At 34.0% G+C, this 24,512-nt stretch overlaps 4 protein-coding genes across 4 annotated transcripts; 2 read left to right on the plus strand and 2 right to left on the minus strand.

Moving 5' to 3' along the window:
- Positions 1-2,438: 2,438 nt before the first annotated feature.
- On the plus strand, positions 2,439-3,672 carry LOC110995119 (histone RNA hairpin-binding protein). The gene is made up of 4 exons (XM_022262125.2): positions 2,439-2,785; positions 2,871-2,979; positions 3,063-3,194; positions 3,269-3,672. Exons 1-4 carry the CDS (start codon positions 2,725-2,727, stop codon positions 3,435-3,437), a joined length of 471 nt encoding a protein of 156 aa, XP_022117817.2. The 5' UTR covers positions 2,439-2,724; the 3' UTR covers positions 3,438-3,672.
- A 120-nt stretch (positions 3,673-3,792) lies between these two features.
- On the minus strand, positions 3,793-9,075 carry LOC110995118 (high mobility group protein 20A). The gene is made up of 7 exons (XM_022262124.2): positions 8,599-9,075; positions 8,040-8,199; positions 7,638-7,777; positions 7,376-7,491; positions 6,812-6,931; positions 5,161-5,326; positions 3,793-4,855 (listed from the first exon to the last, which is right to left on the minus strand). The coding sequence occupies exons 1-7, from the start codon at positions 8,840-8,842 to the stop codon at positions 4,707-4,709; spliced, it is 1,095 nt and encodes a 364-aa protein (XP_022117816.1). The 5' UTR covers positions 8,843-9,075; the 3' UTR covers positions 3,793-4,706.
- Positions 9,076-10,933: 1,858 nt separating this feature from the next.
- LOC110995110 (exportin-6-A) lies at positions 10,934-23,021 on the plus strand. Its single transcript, XM_022262112.2, has 21 exons — positions 10,934-11,197; positions 11,305-11,514; positions 11,824-12,021; positions 12,180-12,351; positions 12,481-12,610; positions 12,861-12,999; positions 13,399-13,565; positions 14,229-14,352; positions 14,864-14,946; positions 15,621-15,729; positions 16,055-16,147; positions 16,482-16,650; positions 17,116-17,254; positions 17,602-17,728; positions 18,105-18,245; positions 18,555-18,755; positions 19,034-19,215; positions 19,947-20,129; positions 20,551-20,743; positions 21,309-21,539; positions 22,234-23,021. The coding sequence occupies exons 1-21, from the start codon at positions 11,195-11,197 to the stop codon at positions 22,330-22,332; spliced, it is 3,093 nt and encodes a 1,030-aa protein (XP_022117804.2). The 5' UTR covers positions 10,934-11,194; the 3' UTR covers positions 22,333-23,021.
- LOC110995111 (ADP-ribose pyrophosphatase, mitochondrial) lies at positions 23,013-24,504 on the minus strand. The gene is made up of 4 exons (XM_022262113.2): positions 24,142-24,504; positions 23,864-24,071; positions 23,641-23,789; positions 23,013-23,363 (listed from the first exon to the last, which is right to left on the minus strand). Exons 1-4 carry the CDS (start codon positions 24,332-24,334, stop codon positions 23,077-23,079), a joined length of 837 nt encoding a protein of 278 aa, XP_022117805.2. The 5' UTR covers positions 24,335-24,504; the 3' UTR covers positions 23,013-23,076.
- Positions 24,505-24,512: the final 8 nt, after the last annotated feature.

A 24,512-nucleotide genomic window follows, 5' to 3' on the forward strand; every position in this document is an offset into this window, starting at 1 on the left:
ACTTGTATGTGCCTGCTATGCTGAGGAAAGGAACTTTTGTTTAGATTTACTATTATTTTTGTTACATAAATCATCATTGTCTTACCCGCAGTTACACATCACAGATAACTCTCATCGTGCACAGTGCACTCTCTACATGTGCAATGATGATATTCAAGTGGTAATCTTTATTATCCTCCAGTTAAAAAAAGTAACCGTTTACAAGTATATAGTATATACTGATATACTCTCTAAATCATTGGTAACGAAGATAAAGCAAAATAGGAGACCCTAACTGATTTTTATAATACCGATTATGGTAGAAGGTAAATATTATAACTTACTTGATTAAGCTGTTGCTACGATTAAATAATAAGTATATTCTCCTATTCTAGTATTTCCCGATAGTCCATACAAAAATAAGAGGTAGTATCATGCCATACTTATACAATTGACTTACGGCCCGCCATACCGACTTGAATGCGTTAATTTAAAAAAAAATCAACCATTTGTACCAGGCTAATTTTTGCAGTTACGGTTCACACATGTCTCCGTTTTATCGTGTACGTTTTTTTTCGTCGATGTCGTATGTAGTTGTATGAGCGACTTCATACATGGCACAGTATTCTTTATACAGTAAAAAATATCGTTCCGTAAAACAAATACATTCCGTTTTGTCATCGAATACTGGAAGGCGGAACAGTAGAAATCTACGGATACGTAGAACATTGTCATTGTGTGTAATAATTATTATAATTACTGATCACCCATGTCAACCAAGGAATGGGAAAAGTTAATAGACAAAGAAATGTTAATTAGTTTGGTGGAAGATAGGCTAGTCCTTTGGGAGATGACGGTGGATAAATACAAAAACAATTCTGCAAGTATTGCGGTTATGGGGTACGTTTCCTCCAATGAGTATCTTGCTTCATCAAAAGTAGACATTGACATACGAAAATAATTGAAAAACTTACTCATACGTAAACTGAAAGTACCATAATAAGCAATAAGTTTCTAGATCTTTGGGCCATAAGTGTAATAGTACCAATACAACACGACAGCGTCCATCCTAGTAGAATAGCGGTGGTATACTGCGAGTTTTCTGTTCACACATCGCATCCAATACTGACGGATCCGTTGAATGTTGTACGGAGTAGGGATGTGACCTCAAGTCGAAAAAATCGATTATTTAATAATCGATTCTTTTTGTTTCAAGATAAATCGATTTGTGAAAAATCGATTTTCGAGGAAATAATCGATTTTTGTAGACATTTCGATTTTTTCATACGAAAAATGCTTGTTAGATATATTATTCATCAGTATTGTTTAAAATTTGACTTAAAAAAATAAAATAAACTGATAAGGGTAAATAATGAATAAAATGACAAATGTTTAGTATGTTTTAAAACTAAAAAACACAATAATTTTATTCTTAAACTTTGAGTTTAAATAATAAAAAAAAACTAAAATAAATAATTGCCACAAATGTTTAGTATCACTTAACATTTGACTAGAATCGAAGTAAAATTAACTGATTAGTTTAAGTAGTAAACATAATGATAATTTTAAGTATCAAACTTAGAAAAAGAAAAAAAAGTTTTCTTCAAGCTTTGAGTTTAAATAATAAAAAAACTAAAATAAATAATTGTCACAAATGTTTTGTATCGCTAAACAATCGACTAGAATCAAAGTGAAATAAACCGATTAGTTTAAATAGTAAATGAAACGATAATTGCTAGGTATAAACATTGAAAAAGAAAAGAAAGCTTTCTTCACACTTTAAATGAAATTAAATCAAAAAACTTAAGAAAATTATTGCCATAAGTCTTCAGTCAAAGAGTTTAAAAATAATAATTTTGGCAATCGCTTCCCTAAAATGCGGTTCCTAGTTTTTCTGACAATATTTCCCGCTTTCGAAAATAACCTTTCAGCTGGTGCAGAAGTGGCCATAACTGAGAGGTGTTTCAGAGCCAAGGCAGTTAACCTTGGGAAAGTTCCTTCAGAGCTTCTCCATAAATCGAGAGGGTCCATTTTAAGATTTGATAATGGTGCCGTAATATTTAAGTCTAATTCTGAATTTTTGGTCATTGACGTATGAGCAGCCATTATTTTTTGCTGGTGTACCTGCCATATATCTTGTCCGTCGTTACAAAAATCGATTTAAAATGCCTAATTCATATAATCGATTTATTAAAAATCGATTTTTACAATTAATAAAATCGATTACAAAAAATCGATCGTAAGAAAAAAATAATCGATTAAAATAAAAATCGATTATTTATTCACATCCCTAGTACGGAGCATATTTGTGAACAGAACTTATAGATATGACGTATACGTTAAAAACATACCAGTAAAACGGAACCCCATGTGTGAACGGGCTGTTAATCATTACCACAGATAAATCAAAAACACAATTTTTTAAGCCCATATTTTGCAATGTCAATTTTGTCACGACTTACAAGTTACTTTTCTACGAATGTTTACGCGGGTTTGTGTAATACGGTTGGCGTGAGGCTTGGGACAAAGTTGATAAATGTTTCAATTTCTGATTATCAGAAAAACTCATTAAATTAATGTTCGTTTACTTGAAAGTTTAAGATGTAATATTATTAAAAAAAAAATTGCTTGAAGATTGAATATTTATTGTTCTGCGCTTAAAAATTGCTAAAGTTTTACGAAACTATCGTAAGCGTGTTGAGGCATTTCTTTTTCTAATAGTAATAGAATTTATGTGTCTACAATATGAGTGTATGTGTCATCGGTATCACTCCAACCAGTGAAAATGAGATGCAACAACAAAATGGTTTGTTATTATTTGCAGTGTTCATGAAAAGCACAATGCTTAATTTAGTCGTTATTACTTAACTACAATTTCACGTGTCTTTTAGGTAGAGGAGCCACTAAAGAAAAGATGAAGTCGGAAACCAAAGATAGAACAAGTCGTAGAAAAAAACAAAAACGTCATAATTCTGAACATGATACTGAAAGTGTTTCTAGGTAATAAATCATAAGTAAAAGTTTTAACTGAATGAACAGTAAATAGTTTATTTGTTATTGATAAATGATTTTTACTATTGTAGTGGAGGCAGCAGTAAACCGAAAAAGCAATTAGAAATTGAGACGGATCCTTCAGTGCTACAGAGACGTCAAAAACAAATTGATTTTGGGAAAAATACAGTTGGCTACCAGAATTACTTATCTGAGGTTCCTATGTAAGTATTAATATTACTTTTGCCATTTTTTTAAATTTTCCAACATTCATCATATTTATTTAAAATGTTTTCAGATCAGATAGAGCAAAAGAACACCCTAAGACACCAGACAAGTATTCTAAGTATAGTAGAAGGTCTTGGGATATGCTTATCAAAATATGGAGAAAGAAATTGCATGAATATGATGTTGATGGCAAAAGTTCTAATGTTGACCATAATTCTGATAAAGAAAGTGAGGAATAAATAAAATTCCAAATTTTCCTATAACTATGCCTACAGGCATACAAAGTAATTGATTGAGCATAAATTTGTAAAATTCCAGAAAAACAATAATTTTCACTATAGAAACCATGGAAAATATTTGAATAATTCCTGGCAGTTATGTAGCAGGTCTAACTATTTCATATTATTTTTCCTTTGCAATTTAGATTATAGATAGCAATTATAAGGTAATGTAGAATAAAAGGTATAATATGTATTAAATTGTTTTATTGTCAATATTTACACTTCATGAATAAGAGGTGGTGTAGAAAATATGTGAACAGCAAAACTATATTCCATGTCTTCATTCATCAAATTAAATATATAATTTATTATTCTTCTTATTATAGAAATAATATTTTGATATACTTTTGTTAAACAATGATTTATAGTAGAGAAGCCCAAGCAGAGATTCATTAAAAACATAAGGAGAGCAATCTTGTCATGTGCATAGTGTCAAACACTAACGGCAGATAAAAGTAGTTAAAAAATTCTTAGCCACGGATCAATTTTTATTTTAGTCACGATTCAAGATAGTATCACGTATGATATCTGCCGATTTGCACAAACCGAGATAGTTGAATCGTTAATAAAAATCACACTTAGCGCCACTGTCCTTAAAAAATTGTTTATAACCAAAAATTCTCCACATATGTATTTGTAAGATTATTGATCAGAACTTATATCAAGATGAAGACTGTTTAATATTCTGACACGCTTCAGTGTTGAGTTTTCACATGTTATGTTTCATTTAGACGTTACGTTATGTTTAAATCGTCTAATAATCGTAGTCTGAATAGGAGCTGCTATAGAGTTTACTAAACATCCCTCGTTACCTGCCGTGCGAGAAAATTTATCATTATATCTGACGCGCTAGAGTAACGCATTTCCCCAGCAGTGATAGGGATAAGGGAATGCTAAATATTTTTTTTGTTTACCATTTAACCGTCATATTTCAGCACGTCGCCGGCCAAGCAAATCTCTGTTTAGATTCTTCTTATTTATATAATTTGATTAATCTTTACTGTAATATTTTATTTATTTTTTCTTCTATACAATTACTACTATTGTTATTATTACAACTAATCGGCTTATCTCTAAATGAACGCCTCCTCCAAATTTTTGTTCATTGCTATTCTTAACTTTTAAATCCTGGCTATTGTTCTTGTGTCATCCTCCCCAAATAAATAATTATACATTTGTGTGTGTGGTTCTTTCTAAGGTGGTGGTATTTTTCCTAGATTTTAAGTCTTAACCAAGGGCTGGCAGATGAAATGAAACATAGTTAAGATTGTCAAGAGCTTGCTTTAGCAATGTATTGTTCTTGTTCTCAGTCACCATATTTTGCAATTTTTCCATATACTCCTCTATATTGTTTTCTGTAGCACCTTCTGGCCCACCTTTGAAAGCATAACATAATAAAGTTTTTAAAAATTTGTACAACTGTTTAAGGTGAAGAAACAAAACTATTTATAGACTATATACACATACATTTTAAATAAGAGCTAGGGTGAAGTCTCAAAAGTTTTTTGACAGAGATTTTCGTAAAAGTCTGAACTGCAAAGTATTAAAGGTTTTTGAGTTACCATCTACAATCATCAACTTTATTGATCATGTTGTTAAAGGCAATAAAGTGATTACCGAGGTCTATTACGTTCTGTTTCGTAAAAAATATTGCATTTGAGAGACAAGTAAGAATAAGTACCTGATAGAGGTAAAATAGTGGACTGTAAAGCTTGCACCAAGGCAGCGACAAGTGCTTTGTGATGTGCAACCAGCGCAGCTGTACGCTCCGCAGCAGCTGCGGTTTCTGCTCGAAGCCGAGCTGTCGCCGCGCTCACTTCTTCAGCGTGACGTTGCAAAGTTGCATTCTTGAAAAGAGTATACTTTCTAAGTGATTAATATAACTATTATAAGTCAATAAAGCATTTTTAGGGTTGTTTGGTTGCGTAAAATAACACTCCCTAGTAGTAGAGAAGAGGTGAAGATGGAATGGAATATCTTTATTTTCTAAACTATGTACATTTATATAGAAAACTTAGCCTATGCTTAAATGTAGTGATGACATACTGTGTTACAACGTTCAGCCAATACGCGCAGGGTGTGTACGAAAGGGATCTGTCGCTACCTGGCTCATGATTTTACAAAAACGTGGCGCGGCAAAAATTTGACCCTTTTCTGGGCGCAGCGGCCGTTGCGTTTCTTTTATTTTTTATTAATATTTTTTACCCAATTCTCCGACTATGTAGTCATCGGAGGCATTAAGTATCTTACATAAGTCGTATTTGTAACTCCGATGTTAATACCCTACTGCCTGTTTCTTTTAACCACCCTTTGTATAACCACTACAGCAAATGCCAAAAATATGCCCCTCAATTTGACGTTGAACATTATTTCCCTTAAATTGGTCTCCGTTACTTTTATGCCCATAGCTTGCTCAGTGTTAAACCTATCGTATCCATACATTGGACACTCGGTCAGAACATGTAACAATGTCTCCTCGTCTGCATCGCCACAAGGACAGGCAGCACTTTGTTTAATCTTGAATCTGTAAAGGTACGACAGGAATCCACCGCGACCTGTCAACATCTGGGTAATCAATCCCGTTGGTTTCATTTGTTTAACTGTCGAAAAAGTCGAAACAACATTTGGAAAGAATAACTTTGTGCGTTCCGATATCTGTGATTCCATTTTTCTATCGTATTTCCGCGTAAACAGTTTTTCAAAGGCGATATGGGGAATCTATTGTACACGGGCGCGTCTTCTAGGTGCGCAGTTTCTTTTGCCAGTTGATCCGCTCTTTCGTTTCCCGCCACGCCCGCATGCGCTTTGACCCAAAAATGATTATTTTTTTGTTGCTGAAACGCGCTTTATTTATTTATTTATTTCTCACGGATTTGAACCCGCAACACATTCGAGTGCACATCGGGAGTCACTATAAACGCCGTAGGTTGCGACCGTAGCTTTCAAACGTGTTCTTCATAGAACACTTCGATGTCGTAGTAGCCTTGCGATAACGCTGACAAAAATTTTATTTTCAGAACACACTCGTATCTTAACGAAAACGTATATAACTGTTCTTTTCAGAACATTCCATTCGTTTCACCGATATAACGATAACTAATTTAATCACCAAATCATTGCTTAAATTATATATACGTAGTTTGTATCAATTTTGTAAAAATTTTAATATAAAGAATGAATGAACCTCATTAAATACCTTTTAAATATAACCATATTTTTAACCGCTTTATAATAAAGTATCGTTTTGGAATAGAACCCTTGCCAGTTGTGGAATAGTTTTGCTAAGTTTTAGTTAGATAAAATAAAATGGCAGTATGTGTATGTTGTACTACCTGTTGTTCATAATCTGAATTGGCCTTTCTTAGCTGTCGTAACTCTGACTCCCTTAATTTGTTGTGCTGGAGAAACTGTTCCGTAAATATTGGTATGTCTGTATCACCAAGATCCTCTCCCTGTGATTAAAAGATTAGTAATTTTATTAAAAAAAAATAAAAAATTCTATTATTTGCCGGGAACTGAAACCAGGCCCTAGTACACAGGGAAACAAGTTTCCTATAATAAATACACAGTTTAATTTTGTTTATTTTATATCTGTATCAGTTTTCATTCTGTATATCTTTGCCATACTCAGAGTTATTCTACATTTAGGGAAAATATACCTTAGAATAAGAAGCTTATACTGCATATTATGTTACAGATTACAAATGACTCACGCCATTTAAGATATCTTAGGTTTCTTGTAATTAAAAACTTAGCCCATATTCCAATTGATATTTCAAGTCACAATCTCCAAAAATTCAAATAAAAAATTGACAGCTCTTGAAAGCATTTTATTTATTTGATTAAAGTTATATTAATGTTCTAGAATACATACTTAAGAGTATTAAGATACTTACTAATGCTGGTGTCACACATGGTCTTGTTCTGGGTGGAGTAGCTAGACGAGTTGAATTGTTTGTGATGGCTGAGGTGGTATTTGTTACTGGCACTGTTTGATCAAGGAGTGCATTACCTGTATAAATAGCCTCTTGTTTAAAACAGTGTCTTCACAATTAGTATTTAAGAAAAAGAAACAAAAATTAAGTTTTGTAAATTTAGGACCCAAAAAAAAATCCTACATATATGTGATAAGTTACGATTTACGGTTTAGATTCTCACCTGAAACAGCATTGTTGTCATTTGATTGGATCTGCTTTAACTTCTTTGTTGAACTATTAGGATCCTTTTGTTCCATTTGCTGTCTCCGAAACTCTTTATACGAGTCTGTTTTTTTATATTCAGTCCACTCTTTCATATACCTTAAAGAAAGACTTTCATCTAAAATATTGTATGAAATATGTAAACATTTTATTTTTTTAATAATAATTTTGAATGACTTATTAGAATTGAATATATAACTGTATTATATACTTAAATACATATAATGATATAGAAGATTTTATCATTTAAAACAAGTTTATGTAGTATATTACTAATCACTAGGTCTTAAAGCTGCATAATTTATTTAATGGCAATAGTTAAAATATAAAATGACATAACTACAATAAATTTTGCAGGTACCTTTCTTTATCTTGATCGGCAGCATCTAAATATTGTTGTTTTGCCTCTACAGGTAACTTACTCCATTCGCTTGCCAATTTTTTTGTTAATTCTGCAAAACCAAGCTCTGGCTGTTCTGCTCTAAGTTGTTCACGACGCTCATTTGAAAACCTAACATATCCTATAAAGTATTGTTAACAGTATAATAAAAATAGTTTAAACCTATTACTATATTTACATTGCTCCTAAAACTCTATTCATTTAAAGCATTTATAGTATGATTCAGGATTCAAAGGTCTAATTTTAAAATGTTATCTTACAATATATTCCAGAAATTCTTTTCCTCCACTTAAATTACGAGTATTTCAGAATTCAACCTTTGTGATCCAAATTCCAAATTGTATGTATTGTGTAGCACAACTATGCTTGCATGGGCTCTTTTAATCTTGCAATAACGCCAATCATTGCATTCAATCTTTACATATTTATCTGTTTTTATTTCTTAGTTCATTCATCTTTAATAGATTTTTATTTAAATCTAGACACATCAGCAAATCAAACTCAGTTCTAAGATATTTACCAGTTAACGGTTGACGCGGGGCAGTAACATCACGAAGAACTTTTGGTTTACGTTTTTTGGGTTTCTTTACTTTGCCTTCCTTGCTCACAGAATTTGAAGTGGAATCGATGTCACTAACATTATTGGGAGCTGTTGGTGTAGGTAGAATATTCGTTTCAGGCTTTTCATTCTCTGGAATAACTGAGCTTTCTACAGATTGCTTCTCTTGATTATTTTCTTCCATGTTAGATGAGTCTATCTCCATAGTTTAAGATTAATATGCTTTAAACACAATATCAGATATGTTTACAAATCTTTGATAAGACTATTGACGTTTAGGTTTTCCTTTACACTTTTAGACACAAAGTTGGAAATTAATAAGTTTGAATCACTAAACACTTTTACGTTTAAATCAGAAAATACTGTAATATAATAAATAGGTACAATTTTCTCTGAAGATTTTATGAGCTCTCGGCCTCGGATACAATTCCGAAAAATAATCAATAAAGCATTGCCTAAACTTGTCACTTTTTTTTTCCTTTTGGCTTATGGTAAGAGCCAAAGCCAAAGCACGGTTTGTGTGTAGCCCGCGTCAAGTATGGGATTTTTATAATTCTCTGTTTTAATTATTTACAGTATATGCATAATAAAAAACGAAGGAAACTAATCGCGACATAACATAAATGATTGAAAACGCATTAAATTTACAAAAAAATCGGAATAATTACATAAGGGGAACACAGAAATGACAATGAAAGTTTAATCTTATTATTTACAAGAAACATACTTATAATACTATATACAACTTACAAGGGGATTTAAATCTCGAAGAAGTAATAAGAAGAAGGGGAACAGACAGAGAAACTAAAGAAGTATATAAGGAAGAATGTTCATACTTAGGACAAGAAACGGCATCCGGGGCAAGCACAGCACGACGTTGCAGCTGACGAAGGTGCTCTTCACTGCAGCCGCGGCTCTCAGCAAGAAGAATGGGGCTGCCGCCGTGATGCTGGACATGGCGAAGGCCTTCGACCGTGTCTGGCACGACGGCTTCGTGCTGAAGCTTGCCGAGTCTCCACTGCCCCGCCGTATATTCGCCGTGCTCGACGCCTTTCTCACCGATCTTTTAACATTCTTCGTAGCGACGGGAGAGGCTGCGTCGAGACCGCGACCTATCACGGCGGGCGTCCTGGAAGGCAGCGTACTCTTGCCAATACTCTTAGCCACGTACACAGACGACCCTTTACGCCACCGACACGGTGTACGTGGCCACATCACTCAACACGAGGCACACCGCGGCGAAGCTCCAGCGCGCTCTGGACCTCCTGCCAAATTTGGTTGGACAAATGAAGACTCGCCGCTAACCCGACTAAGATACAGTCGATTGTCTTTGGCCAAGGTATGCTGCCGCCGCCCCTACGTTTCCTGGACCAAGATATGCCGTGGAAGACGCCGGTCATCTACTTAGGGGTCACTATAGACCAGCAGCTCTCCATGCGGTACCACGTCAATAGGGCTCACCGGCAACATATCTCTCAGAGGGAAGCTCGCGAAGAGGATGTTCGATCGAGCGGCCGCCTCTCAACATTCCCATCTCCAGGACATCGCGCCGTGTCACTCCAGGCCACCAGATCGCCTCAGGTATCCACGTGAGGTATTCTCCGCGGATGCCAACACCACCAGACATGACACCCGAGCAGCAACCGCGGCTTTGAAGGCTGGTTGCCTCGCTGGGCCTCCCCCGGGGTTACCGGGGATCTCACCCGGCGAAGCTTGACTGCCAGCCGCGTAGTTGCCCGATACCACTGACTAGAATACATAAATAATTTAGGAATATTATAAATATATAAAGCCAAAAGACTTAAAAAGAGATGGACAGGACACCTGCTCAGAGGCCAGAGAGCAAAATGGTCGAAAAAATTTACTCAATGGACACCTCGCTACAATATCAAGCGAAGGAGAGGAAGACCATGTGCACGGTGGGCTGATGACTTTGTTAAAGCTACCGGTCTTCTGTGGCAAAGACTTGCCAGGGTTATGAAGCACTGGAAACAGCTAGAGGGCCTTTGTGCCACAAGGCAAGCTGTACAAGAGGACAGCTGTGCAACAAAACCTTAAAGAACTTTTTTATATACATATATATTTTTGTAAACTTTCTCTTGCATACGTTAAAATAAAGGCTTTGAAATTGAAATAAATATATAGGTGTATACGATCGCGCAATGTGTTTTATGCTCTCTCTTTTTAATATTGGCTAAGGCTTAGGCCAATGTGAACCACAGAATACTTATTTACTGTTAAACTTCTCAAACTGAAAACGAAAATGACAAGTACTATCTAATCTGTGAGTGATAGCGATTAGCGAAGATATAATAATATAATCACAATTCACAATAATTTAATTATATACCAGAGACGGAATGTATTTATATGAGGTTTTCTTTTCGATTTACGAATAATAAGGCATGAAACTACAACCCTTATGAGTTAAAGTTATATACCTATAATTTATCATTACATGTTTCAATAATTCTATCATACAACCTAATAATAACTAGTAACTGTAAAATTCTAATTGTTATGAAGCGAAAAAATTCATGAAAATAGAGATAGAGTCATGGTAAGGTTCTGATTTATATTTTCAATTTTGACATGATGAACGGATAAGCTTATAAGACGTTTTTATTGAATTTTATAATAGTATTTAATGTAACATTTTATTTTCAGAGTAATATTGAAAGTACAGAGGCCCTGGCCTCCTTAGAGATGGTTATGTTAGAGTTTAATGCACCTTCTACAAATAATTTGAGAAAAAGAGAAATAGAGTTGATGCTTGAAAGTTTTTTTAATAATAGAGAATCATGGAAACATTGTTTGTTATTTTTGCAAAAATCTCAGAACCAGTATGTGCTTATGCTTATATTAAATACTCTTGAGGTAAGCTTAACATAACAAATTGAGACACATCTTGAACCTAGACTAATCTATCAAATTTTTTTTTATATTAATCTGTATATAAAAATGGTAAATTTTTTGAAATTAAATGGAAATTGATTTTAGTAAAATCTATCCAGTAGTGTCTGATCAGAATGTGAAAGATCTAAACTTTCAATCATAGAAAAGTTTTCTGTTTAAATAATATAGATAATATAGAGATCTAATAAAATAATAATAATATAGACAATAAGTTTGAATTTCTGTTGAGGTTAACTTAACAAATAAAGTTTACTTCTTGTATATTTTCAGAACATTATTAACAGACAGTGGTATTATTTAAGTGATGATGAGAAAGTTGAAATTAGAATGACATTGTTGTATGAACTGACAGCTAAACATGACATGATGTTGTACTATATACGAAATAAATTAGCTGCCCTAATTGTTGCTATAGCCAGAAATGATTGGCCGCATCTTTATCCAGACTTTTTCAACAATATGGTGGAGGTATTGGAGAAATATTTTGTGTATTTTATATTATGTGTTGAATGCTGACTATGAATTCAAGTTAACTTGTGCACTTACTCAGTTCATGTAGGATGTTGTTAGCATATATCTTTAGTTTCGTCTATGTTATCTATAACTAATAGGTTTTTCATTGACAGCTTCTAAAATATGATGGCCAAAGATGTATAGTCGGTTTGGTGTTGGCACAAACAGCTAGTGAAGAATTAGGTGCTGCTAGAGATACCGGAGTGTTACTCCCTTCTGCACGGCGAAGCCAATTAGAGAGGTTAATGCTCAAGGGAATGCCACAAATGCTTGCAGCTCTTAATAGTAAGATGCATTCTATTTCATGTAAAATGTATTACAATAAAACATAGAGAGAAAATAAAATAAGTAATAGTATAATTTATATTATTAATCAAACAGTTTATAATATTAATTATATTACCATTGTTCTAGATATTCTGGAAAAAAATGCCGAAAAGGAAGGTCAATCCAATCCACCTCCTTCCCCAACTTCTGGCATGCCACAGACTTCGGCTCTACCAGATTTACTTGCTAATGCCAATGATGTACAATCAAATGAAAAGTCAGTGTATTTTTATATTTTATCAAAGGAGATTTGATTTATTTGTATTACTTAGTATAATTTGTTAATTTACAAAAATGTATTTGAATAATTGGAACATGTTGGTTCAATATTAACTCACTTTCATCTATTTTGGAACAGTTTGATCTATGGAAAAAAAAAGAAAAGCATTCATGACTTCTGTTTTTTACAATGGGCTGCAGTGCTTTTACACAATACTAAAATTTATGATGTTTTTCGTTGTTTCTAGGAACATTAACATGGAGATAGTAGTGAAATGTCTCACTACATTACAGCATTTATTCTCTTGGCTTCCGCTGTCATCTCATGTCCCACCATCTCTAGTCACAACAGTTTTCTACTGGGGAAGTACAGCCACCCAGTCTCAGGTATATTTCTAAATTTAATTCATGAATTAATTTTATTTATTGTTAAACAAGTTTTAAAAGAAAAATATGTGGGAAGATAATATGAACTTTAAAACTATATTACATCAGCCTAACTTCACCTGAAAAAAATTGCATTGCAAAGTGTTTCTGAAAGAACTACTAATCTAAAATAAATCAAATTTTGTATGTAAAGTATCAAGATGATTTCTGTCGAACTATAGTAACGTAACTGTCAACATTACAAAAAAGATTACTTAGCACTGCTGCAACCTTAAATTCCCACAACAGTTCTCGTTCCGCACCGACCCTTATAATTAACGTCTTACGCTATGATGCAACGAGCCCATATTTTTTGTAATTATAAATAAGATGTATTCTACGTGTGTATGTTTTATAAAGAGTGTAGAGGCAGCGTTAGCGGGCCTGGGTGGTGTGTGTGAATTGCTGTACAGGCGATACGCGCCGCCATCTTCCGCGGCGACTGCTTTGCGTTTGCACCACTGCGCGTTACGCCTTTTGCGTCATCTCACGCACAATCCGCACAATATGCAGAGAACGCATCACGAGTAAGACATATTCGCAGTAATAAATTATACCTGCTAAGTATATTCTACAACATTTTGTAGTTTTTAATTTTATTTATTTATTTAATAATAAGTAATCAACAGCTACTTAACACATATTATTATACAAAACACAAAGCCAAAACAGATTACACAGATTAAATAAAAAACAGAAAACAAGCATTAAAAGACAAAGTGTCATTTAAAATAAAAACAAAAGAATAAAATTAAAAACTGCAAAATTAAAAAAAAACATCAAATAATACTAAGAATTTATTAATATCTACATCTACATCTAAAAAAAAACTACTACTTATTTTTTATGTAAACTCATAAAAACTCATAAACTCCTGCCCGTTTGCCCCCTGTTCTATAAAAAAAAAACAATTTCTTCATAGCAAGCATGTTTGCGACCTAAATTTTCTTAACATTTAATTGAGTAATAAATCACGAGCATGGCGTATAACCAAGAGGAGATCCTATTTTCGCTTCTCGGCGAAACTATAATAATTTTGTTGACCTAGAAGGGAAATACAACACACACAAACACTATTTGTTGCACCAACTAGTCTATTGACCAACTTCAAACAGAAGGATATAAAATGAGTCGATCAACTATAATTCTATAAGTAATTCAATAAATAATTCAATGTTGGTCCATTTCAGGTATTTAAATAAATTATCGGAATTCTTAAAGTTATTTGTCTCGTTGCATTTCAAGAGACTTGAAGCGGAACCCGAATTTGACGCCTTAGAGTTCTTGTCATATTTGTTCCAATTTACGTTCCAGGTGTGTACAAAATTGAGTGTTATTTATTCTTTATTATTGAAGATGTCATATGGAACATGGTGTAATGGTTGCATCTCCTTACAAATGTTATGTGGCGGAGAGTTTTTTGCCAGTTCTTCTCTTTCGTTCCACGCCCTTGATTTGAGAACTGGCAGAAAATGTAAAATTAGAAGCATTATTGATGATAATGTAATTTTGAACTTGAATTGAAAAGCGTACTAACAACAGATTCGATTCTCTCTTGGGTTCAAAATCACTTTTTCGTTTCTTGACATACATTTTACATTATGTCGATTTGTGATTTGTGACTTTCCTTTTGTCGAATGACATGTTATTGAAATAGAGAATTTGAGATTGGAATTTTTCTGTCACTACCGATATGTTTTTCGTAAAGCAAATTATGTTATCACGCGAAATTAAAAATCAATTAATAAATGCTAATTTTGAGAATATATGTAAAGTTGATCTTGTTTAAATATAGCACTGTATCTACGATTAACTTTCTTTTCAGGTGCCGACGTGTGAAACATTTATAAGCTGTTTGGATATATGGCTACAATTTATTGATGTGTTAAAACCTGAAGACACCGCCAAGTGAGTCTCTAATTTTAATATTTTAAACTAGTTTTATAAAATTAAGTAATATTCGTACGTATATATAGTAACTGTATTATACGTACGAATACCTGTTCATAAAAAAACTATGCCAAATAAATAAAAATAGGTCTATGCTCTCGGAAAATTTGTTATAGTTACAATAACATACTGTGTCTGTCTTTATATTTAATTTGAACACTGGGTAATTACTGACATAGCTTACGTACCTTAATACCTGACGATGTGGTACACCGATATCTCACAAGAGTTATTTTTGTTACTGAAATTACTGCTAAAACTAGGCATTTAATGTCCATTTTTTTTTTTGAAAGGAATCTCGCTGTTGGCCTTAAGAGCCTTTACAGCTCAGCACGGGCTGTTTGGCGAGCTTAGCTCAGCCGGAAAGGGGGGGTTTCCCGCGACTCGCGCAAGGGCGTCTCCTGTGAGACTCGAACCTCGGCTTGGGCCGTCGCGGGGGGGATTTAATGTCCAGAGAGAAGGCTAGGCTCTTATTGCGTCTGGATCACGAATGTCAGTGCTAAATATCACGGAAATTAAAATCTTTTGTGTTCTATAAAGAACATCTTAACAAAAACTTATTGAGCGCCACCCGTAATTCGTTATTTGACGGAAATCGAATTTACATATTCTTGATAATTTTAATATTACAGGTACTGGGAGGCTCTTCAGGCGCTTGTAATCGGTATTCTAAACAAGATACAGTTCCAGCATAATAAAGCGCAATTACAGCAACTCGACAATGACGTTTGTGATGACGATGTAAGTCCTACATACGATTTAGATCCATTAGCCTTTTATATTACTGTGTCTTAGTAGAGCTGTGGAGTGAAGGAGACGACACTAGAGTGAAAGTGAGATGCGACGATTAGCGTAGGATTATTATTTTTCATTAAAAAGGTTTTATATAAAACGTATTTCTAAAGCAGATTCTATATTCAAAATAAGCTGGTCTGAGATAATTATTATTTTTATTAACGTTATACAGGTTTTTAAATCAAAATGTAATTGGATAATGACTTTTCCCCGTAAAATTTAGAATTTTATATTTGACTGCACTGCAAAGAAGGGTGAACTTTTCTTGCAGGGTGAAACCGAATGGCAGACATTTTTAAAACACTGCATCGAGTGTATTGCTCGAGTGGCCGATTTAGCGTCGTTGGAAGTTTTTACAGCTGTGGTAAGCATAAACTTATAAAAATTTCACATGAAACCAACAGGGTATCTTGTTTTAATACAGAATTAATGCAAGAAAAAAACGACACAGCTAAAATAAAGTTTATATGAATAAACATGATATTTTGATAATGTATATACTGCACCCTTATTTTTGTTTTAATGTATTTTTATGTTTATTGTTCTTAGTAAGTGAATGTTCTACGTGGCTCCAAGCACAAAGATTAAACTCCTGTTGTTTTGGTGCCTTCTTTTTTAGTGTTTTTGCGTTTGCGTATTGTTATAGACGTAATAGAAAAAAGGTTTCATTTGAAATAAAGATTTAATACACGTATTAGATGGAGCGTTGGCAAGGCTTAGCAGGCGTACATGCACGTCTAGTGGGTCGTGGCGCGGGGGCTACAGTCGCGGGGAACGCGCCCGACGCAGATCGAATGCTAGCGGCACTTCTTGACTTGGCTACTCTCACAAGGTTACTGGGAAGGTTGGCACCGGCCCTGTTGAATGGTAAGCAAAGCTATGTCAACAGTTGTAATCCTATTCTATATGAAAAATAGGTTAATGGAGGTAGACAAGTCTACACGGACAAGGGAAGTAGACAATTGACTTTGTTAAATATGAAAGTAATTTTGAATTGTGAATTATATCACTTCCCACATAGTAATTAAATAAACCTTAATAATTTAAGTGCCAACAAAAGAGACGTCTTACAGGTTAGGTATTTGATTACCTACATCAACTAAGTACTATTCCTAACGTTTTTTAATATGAATATGGTATAGGTTATGTTTGGTGTTCCTAAAACAAACTAATATATAAATATACTGTTCTAGATCAATAACAATCTGTACTTTCAGATATGTACCAACTCGAAACCTTCTATATAAACAGTTTAAAAAGTGATAATTTAGACAAAACAGTGTTAAACACTTTAGTCTAATAACGTTTTCTAAAGTCTTAGCATTTATATAGAGGCGGAAAGCGAGGAGGGGGCTAACGCTCGCTGTGCGGCAGGTGCAGCCCTAGTGGAACGGTGTGCGCACGCCTTGTCCACCGCCGCACTCACGAGACCGCATCGGACCGCAACGCACGCGCACGCACACGTCACTCTGTTAGTAACCACATCACAATTTACTAGTGCTTCACATTTAAGTGTGTGTTTGTGTATCCGTTTTATTTCATCAACTTAGGTTTTTGTTAAGTTGTAGTTTATGAATCATGTTTTCTATCGCTGTATTAGTAAGTAGTTGCGCATATAGAAATATCGTTTGGTGCACGTTGGGTTCGAACCTACGTATCCGTACGACTTCGGATTCGGAAAATCGTATACCGGTCTTTCTACCCAATGATTACTTCTTAAAGAGTCATACGAATTGATTACAAAAATACTTTTCAAGTTGTCATTAAGAGTAATAATTAAATATTCTTGTTAATAATAAAAGAAACGATTTTGTACAGTCACGCAGAAATGTTCGCCTGTATGGGTGCGTGGTGTTGCTACGCGAGTGAATGCAACGTGCCCTTACATACAATGGAGGGACTGTTCGCCGTCGCCGTGCCTTTTCTCATTCCACATGAAGTGCCGGTAAATATATACACGTCACTTTCGGTTATTAATATATACCTTTCTACCTAAAGTGTATATTCAAATAGAATAAAAAGGTTTATATACCTTCATTTGTTTCCTTAGAATTGTCATCGTCTATATGAAGTGGTTTGTTTTAAGATAATGAAACTGTTCTCTAAAATACAGTCAACATCTGTTATAACGACAACGAAGGCACCACTCATACTTGGTCGTAACAGCCGATGACGTTGATATTAAGAACTTAATACAATAGAATTCAGCCGGTACATTTAATTTTGGTCAATATGACCGGTATGTTGTTCTAAACGATGTCGTAGTAAACGGTTTTCGTTGTAAAATTTAAATAGTATTTTTTCAACCTTTTTTTTTTCAGGAACCGCCATTATTGTGTCACGCGGCGGCTCATCTCCTGCTAAGTTTATCAAAGAATGTAAAGTTTTCAAGAGATCCTATTACATTGTGTGGAGACCTCTATCATCATGCAGAGAGATCTTTACACTATGTAGAACCAAAGGTATCTTTTTTTTAATGTCTAGTATATGAATAAAATTTACTTATTTAAAAATCTTCGTTTTTAAAATAATTCGTTTTCTAAAATTCAATCGGGTATAGCATTTTTATTGACTGTTGTATAAAGTTTTATATTGTTTTAAATACATTCTAAGCAATATTAAATAAATCATTAAATGAGCCAAATTAAGTGTATAGTTGGTAAACAAGTAATAATAAATTTCTTAATAAACCTCCATTTATGCATATCAGAATGAACTCTTCATTCTGTTTGGTTAATATTTTCTGTATTTAGAATATTTTATATACGTAGACGGCCGGTGTAGTGCGTGAGGCCCTAGTGTCAATGGCCTTATCTAGAGGCCCCAGTGGTGTGGGAGCGGGTGGCGACGCGGCAAGGGCTCTAATTTCGTCATGGGCCGGGGCCCTAACAACCGCAGGTCCTAAGGTTGCGTTGCCTCCGCTAACAGAATTGCTGCACGCGTTCGCTGATGCGCCAACCAATTCTAAAAAGGTATTTCTTAATATGTCTCTTTTTATCTATATATTGTTATAAGATTTAGGAATATAAGTTTAATTTTCTAATGTTTTTTATGTAGGATATTTGGTGTGGGTATTATTTTGGTGTTCTATCGAATCAGTAGTAACTGTTAAGGTAGAATAAATAAATAACTCTATATCCAATACATTTTTGTCATTCATTAGTCATACTTAGCAGAAGGTCCCAACTTGTATTAGCAGAAATGTATGAATAATTTTTCTTTGTTTACTTAACTCTAACTTCGTTTTTAGATAATAGCGGAAAGCATGTGTTGGGCTGCGGAAAGTGCTCTTCGTATGTTAGGTGAGCCGAGTTGGGCGACTGCTGAATCGGAAATTACGGCTTTCTTCCTAGCATTGTTCACAGCCCTATTGCCGCAACTTGGACCCTTCGCTTACACTGCTATTGAATTGTTCTTGCAAGTTGCGCAAAAGTAAGTTTTTTTTTATAATGCCTAAAATTTTTTAGGATCATATGTATGGACGAGATATATTTTGGAGAGAATAGTTTTTTGTAATCGCAGGGTGGAGCTCGGAAACATTTTTTTATTATTAATGAAATGTTGTTCGCTATATGTATCAAATATAGTGATTCGCCCCGGCTTCGCACGGGTGCAATGCTGATGAAAAGCACGTTTTATTAAGTACTATTTTTTTTGAAAATGAAATATAGCCTATGTCACTCAGGAATGATGTAGCTTTCCAACAGTGAAAGAATTTTTCAAATCTTCCAAGTAGTTTCGGAGCCTATTCAATTCATACAAACAAACAAACAAACAAAAAATCAAACCTTTCCTCTTTATAATATTAGTATAGACATGTAATTGGCTTGGCCAAGCCAATATAAAATTATAATTAATACTTTTTCTGTATAACTGTAATTTTTTTATAAAAGCAAGATCTGTTTCAGTGCCTTTGTTCATATTTTATGATTATCTGACCTGGACAAAAAATTATCAACTTATAACTTCCTTTTTTTATTTTTGCTCATTTTGGGCGTGATACAATACATATTTGGTTCCAGAGGTGAGATTCCGGTCAAAATTCGTGTCTCTATCTCTGTCTTGAAACTAGATTATAATTTAATCTAAGCCTATGCATTAACTGTGGGAAATACCTACAGTTAATGAATAATTGGTAATTATATTTTATAAATATGGTTTAGAGAATCTGGTGACAACGAAGGTAGCTTGGAGCGGCTGGTGGAATGCGTGCGGCTTGGCGTAGAGGCCGGTGGCAACGGCGTACGCGTGCGTGGCGTGCTCGATCTACTTCACTCGCACGTACTGCCTCGTGCTACGTTGCACGCGCCGGAACTCGTACGCGCCGCTCACAGGGCTCTTGCTAGGTACTATTTGTTTTTCTTTATTTCGTTTAAATTATACATCAGAAAGTTAAATATCTGAAGTATTTTATTTTAACAATTATTCATACTTCAATATACTAAGAAATTTAATCTACTTCAGTGCAGTCAGGCGTACTGCGGCCACCCAAAATAATGGTTTGACGTGCGTCACAAAAACAAAAGATGATTAGACATTTTTAAAAATCAGTTACAACCATTAGGTTTGGACATCACGTTTTTGTATGTGTTTCCTAATTATTCGTTTTTTCTGTGACACACGGCTTTGTTTTCCTCACTATGTTTTCTTTCATCGCACGAGCGAGTGTTACATTCGCACAATGAAAGTACATTGGTGCACGGGTGGCGCTCGTTGAAGCCACGGCATCACAGCAGTTTTAATTAAAAGATATTGTGTTTATTTCAGTGTGCTAATATATCGTTGGCGGTATTTCTTCCCTTCCAAATGCGAAGCAGAGGAAAGTGAAAGAAGGTTAACGGAGTTCCGTGGCGCGCTCACGGCCTTTGGACGCGCATTGCTCTTGTCAGATATAGAGCTGCTACGACACACGCTACGGACCCTTGATCTATTAGATACAAAATGGAAGCTGTATCATAAGGTATTATTGTATGGTAGCTGGATCAGTGGAGTGTTTTAATAGTAGAGGATATTATTTTCACTCTATATTAATCTTACGTAAAACAATAGTATTGATAAATTTATGGTCAATTCCTATTAACGCTCGCTATACTTCCGGGACTGTCCTATCGAATCCTGACGATTTAGATAATGCGATGCTTCTAAAACTAAGAAAGCCTGTTCGTATATTAACTAGTAATACTGGAAACAATGATTCATTTACACAGTGTCACAACTAGGTATGTAAGGTAGGTAAGTTCATAATACGTGGATAACTCTAAAACTACTGGACCGTTTTGTAATGAAATAGTGAAACTTTAAATGTTTCCTATTAAGTGATATTCTGAATTATCTCAATATCTTTGTTTTAGAGAAATTTCTGGACAAGTATACAAACTTAGGAACACACGTATTTTGCATATAATTCAATATATTATAGTTATTGCACATAATAGAATACGTACATGTCAAACTGATAACCTTTTTTAAGACAGTTAAAATAAAATTATATTCGCAAAAATCACTTAGAAATGTATTTTTTCTAGGCGATATTCCGTTCGGAATTTATGGGCGAGTTTTTGTCGGTACTACTCAGTGGTGTTTGTGAAGGCGGAGCGCGTGCGTTACTTCGAGACGAAGTATTAGCATGCGCACACGCAATGGCCACAGTTGACTTCCCGACATTCCGTACGGGCTTTCTTCCTCACTTTCTTGCCACCCTGCCAGATCTTGCACCAGAACACGTACAACATCTAGCAGACTTCCCACCAGATACGGTAAATATTTTACATATTTATGATAATCATTAATATCAGCAAAAGAAAGTCGACACTTAGTGTACTTGCAGTGTATGGTTACGTTTACATTTTACGGCGTCATCCTTTACTCTATTGTCATTGGTAAACAGCATCTCTAGTCCAAGGGCTCAAGACGAAATGACTTTTCGAAAGGTGTGACCCACTAACCCTGAACGAACTTGTATGGGAATGATATGCTCACGCTGTCACGTGACCATTTTCTTACAAATTCATTTGGCGTCAGTGAGTCACGCATGTCGGAAAATGATTTTGTCACAAACCCGACGCGGTTAAATGCTACATGATATCATTATTGTCACGTCATTATTACGTTGATCAAGTATATTTAACTACTCACGTCAGCAACTATTGAGTTTAAAATAGTCTAAATTCTAAGTAATGCTGTAATTCCTTTTAAGAGTAACAATTTGATTGATTAATAATTTTTAAAACTTGGATTTGTGGTTGGCTGATCAGCTACTTCAAACAGTTTTGGCAATTCTAGTAATAATAATAGCCTTTATTCAGATACATTTTACATTATATATTTTATATACATTACAAATTTCTATTTTAATCCAATTCTGGTGCATCTTCCCTTTTTTGGCAAAGGCCTCCTCCAAATCCCGCCTTGGCACTTTTAATAACTGTGAACTTTGAATATTCTGTACAGGATCTACCGACATTCACACAGAACATCCTTCGTCTTATGAATGACGTGAACTGCTATCGTGCATACAGAACACTTTCTTTACCCTCTATGGACGCCTAATGTCCTCGAAAATAATCTCGAATTTTTTACTATCTTTAAGGTGTAATTTTGGCACAATTTTTTTACAATACATATATATGCATTTTTGGTTTTATTTCACTATTAATTTTATTACAATGTTTTGGTGCTGTGATATGAAATTGTAGTTGGTGTGAATATTGTTAAATTTGTTAAAAACGTTTTCGTGTTTAACCATTTTCAAGCAATTAAAATTTTGTATTTATATAACATAATTTATATTATGCTGCCATTTTGTTTTTAAGATGGTGGAAAATTAATTTTGTAAGGGTTTGATTAAAACTTGGTATAACATGCTTTTTAAGGTATTGGCTAGTCAGTTTTACAATATTAATGATTGATAAATAAATATTTTCAGTATGTGCTGTCTGTCATCACATGTTTTGTTTTATATTAACCATAATAATGCATTTATTAAGTGCAAAAAATCTTCCTTACAACTACTAAGCATACTGTAGTATAAAAATGCAGGGGACCAATTATTTCTGCTTTTTAATAAAAAGTTGAGGTTAAGCATTTGTTGAGATAAGATATTTGTCTTAAAGTGTTTAAATGATATATTATAAATATCAATAAATAATATAATGCAATACTGTAAATACTGCATAATATTGTGTAACAGGCTAAATTAGTTTTAAGATGCTAGAAAATATATATTATTATTAATAAATTATCAGTTTTTTATTTATTTATTATTATTCTTTTAAAATAATATGTCCATTCTTTTCAATTGGTAGTAACATGCCTAGCTAAAACAGAATCAACAATATCTTTATGGCTTGCATACAATTTTAAGTCAGACGTAATGTCTACCCAACAAACTCCTACTGCATCATCTCCTGCATTTAATTGTAATTCTCCAACAATGGAACCATCATTATCATGGAAATTGTATGCAACAGTTTCCATCCAGGCATTGTCAGTATTGCGAGGATCATCAACATATCCACTATATATTTCACTGCCACCACTGAAGAAGTCCTTAAATTTCTCTTTCAAACATTCCTTTTCAGCTAAAATTATAATAAAAACTTATGCATATATTATACTTATTTCACTTACTTTTACTTCATTTATATTTAAATTTATGGGAATTTATATCTGAACTGATCATGTGAAATTTCCTATATTTAGATGTGTTTGTTTAGATATTTGTTAACCACAAATAAGCACTTGATAATGTTATTATTTTCTTTATGGAAAAATATGGATGGGAGTACTTGTGAGAACTAAGCCATTGCTTTCCTTATTAAGTGCAAGAAAATGTCATATTAAAATTAGTAAAGTTACCTTCAGAAGCTTCTAAAGTATTTAATGCTTCTTCTTGAAATTCTCTAATAGCTGTAGCTGAGACTTTCTCTCCAGGATCAACCATTCCACCGGGAAGAGCCCATTCTCCAGTGTCTCTCCGTTTAATGGCTATGAATTGAAGAATCTGCCTGTATAACAAAACTGGCTGACCATATAGCTGACTATTTATATTCAATATATCAAGTATGCTGAGAGTAATTACCGATTACTATGGTCTAGTTTCCACCTTGTTACAACTGGATCAGCAGCATGATTTGGCCCCCATCTTCCTAACACTCCTCTACCAGTTATTCCAGTACGTCCAACAGGATTTAATGGAAAGCCATTTAAAACTTTATAATTCCCAGTGTGACTTTTACGGTTTACACATCCATCGTTATAATTCCATTTAGGCTTAAAGTCAGATTTTGCTACAAACTTAGTCAAATTTAATATAATTCTTTCATATATTAGTAATATATTTAAGCTCGTAAAACCTACCATCTATTTCAGGATCAGCCCAAGGTTTTCCTTTAATAGATGGTGAACTGTAATCAGGTGGATTATATATTTTGAATTCAGTATCCCATGAAACTTTATCATCAGGAACATTATCTCGTTTAATATTTGATCGAGGGTAAAATCCTGCTCTACATTTAAAGTGAGTAAGCATATTAAGTCTGGAACGAATCATAGGTCATGTAGCATTTTACAGTACAGAAACTGAATAAACATGCAAAAAATAATTATTTGGTTTGTTTAACTTGAACAGCAACGAATTTTAAATAACATTTGCAGTAAATCAAGTTTATTTACGTTCCAAGTTTAAATTGTTAGGTTAACGTCACAGAGCAGATTTGTAATTGTGGAAA

This window comes from Pieris rapae, chromosome 4 (genome assembly GCF_905147795.1).
Source record: "Pieris rapae chromosome 4, ilPieRapa1.1, whole genome shotgun sequence".
NCBI lineage: Eukaryota > Metazoa > Arthropoda > Insecta > Lepidoptera > Pieridae > Pieris > Pieris rapae.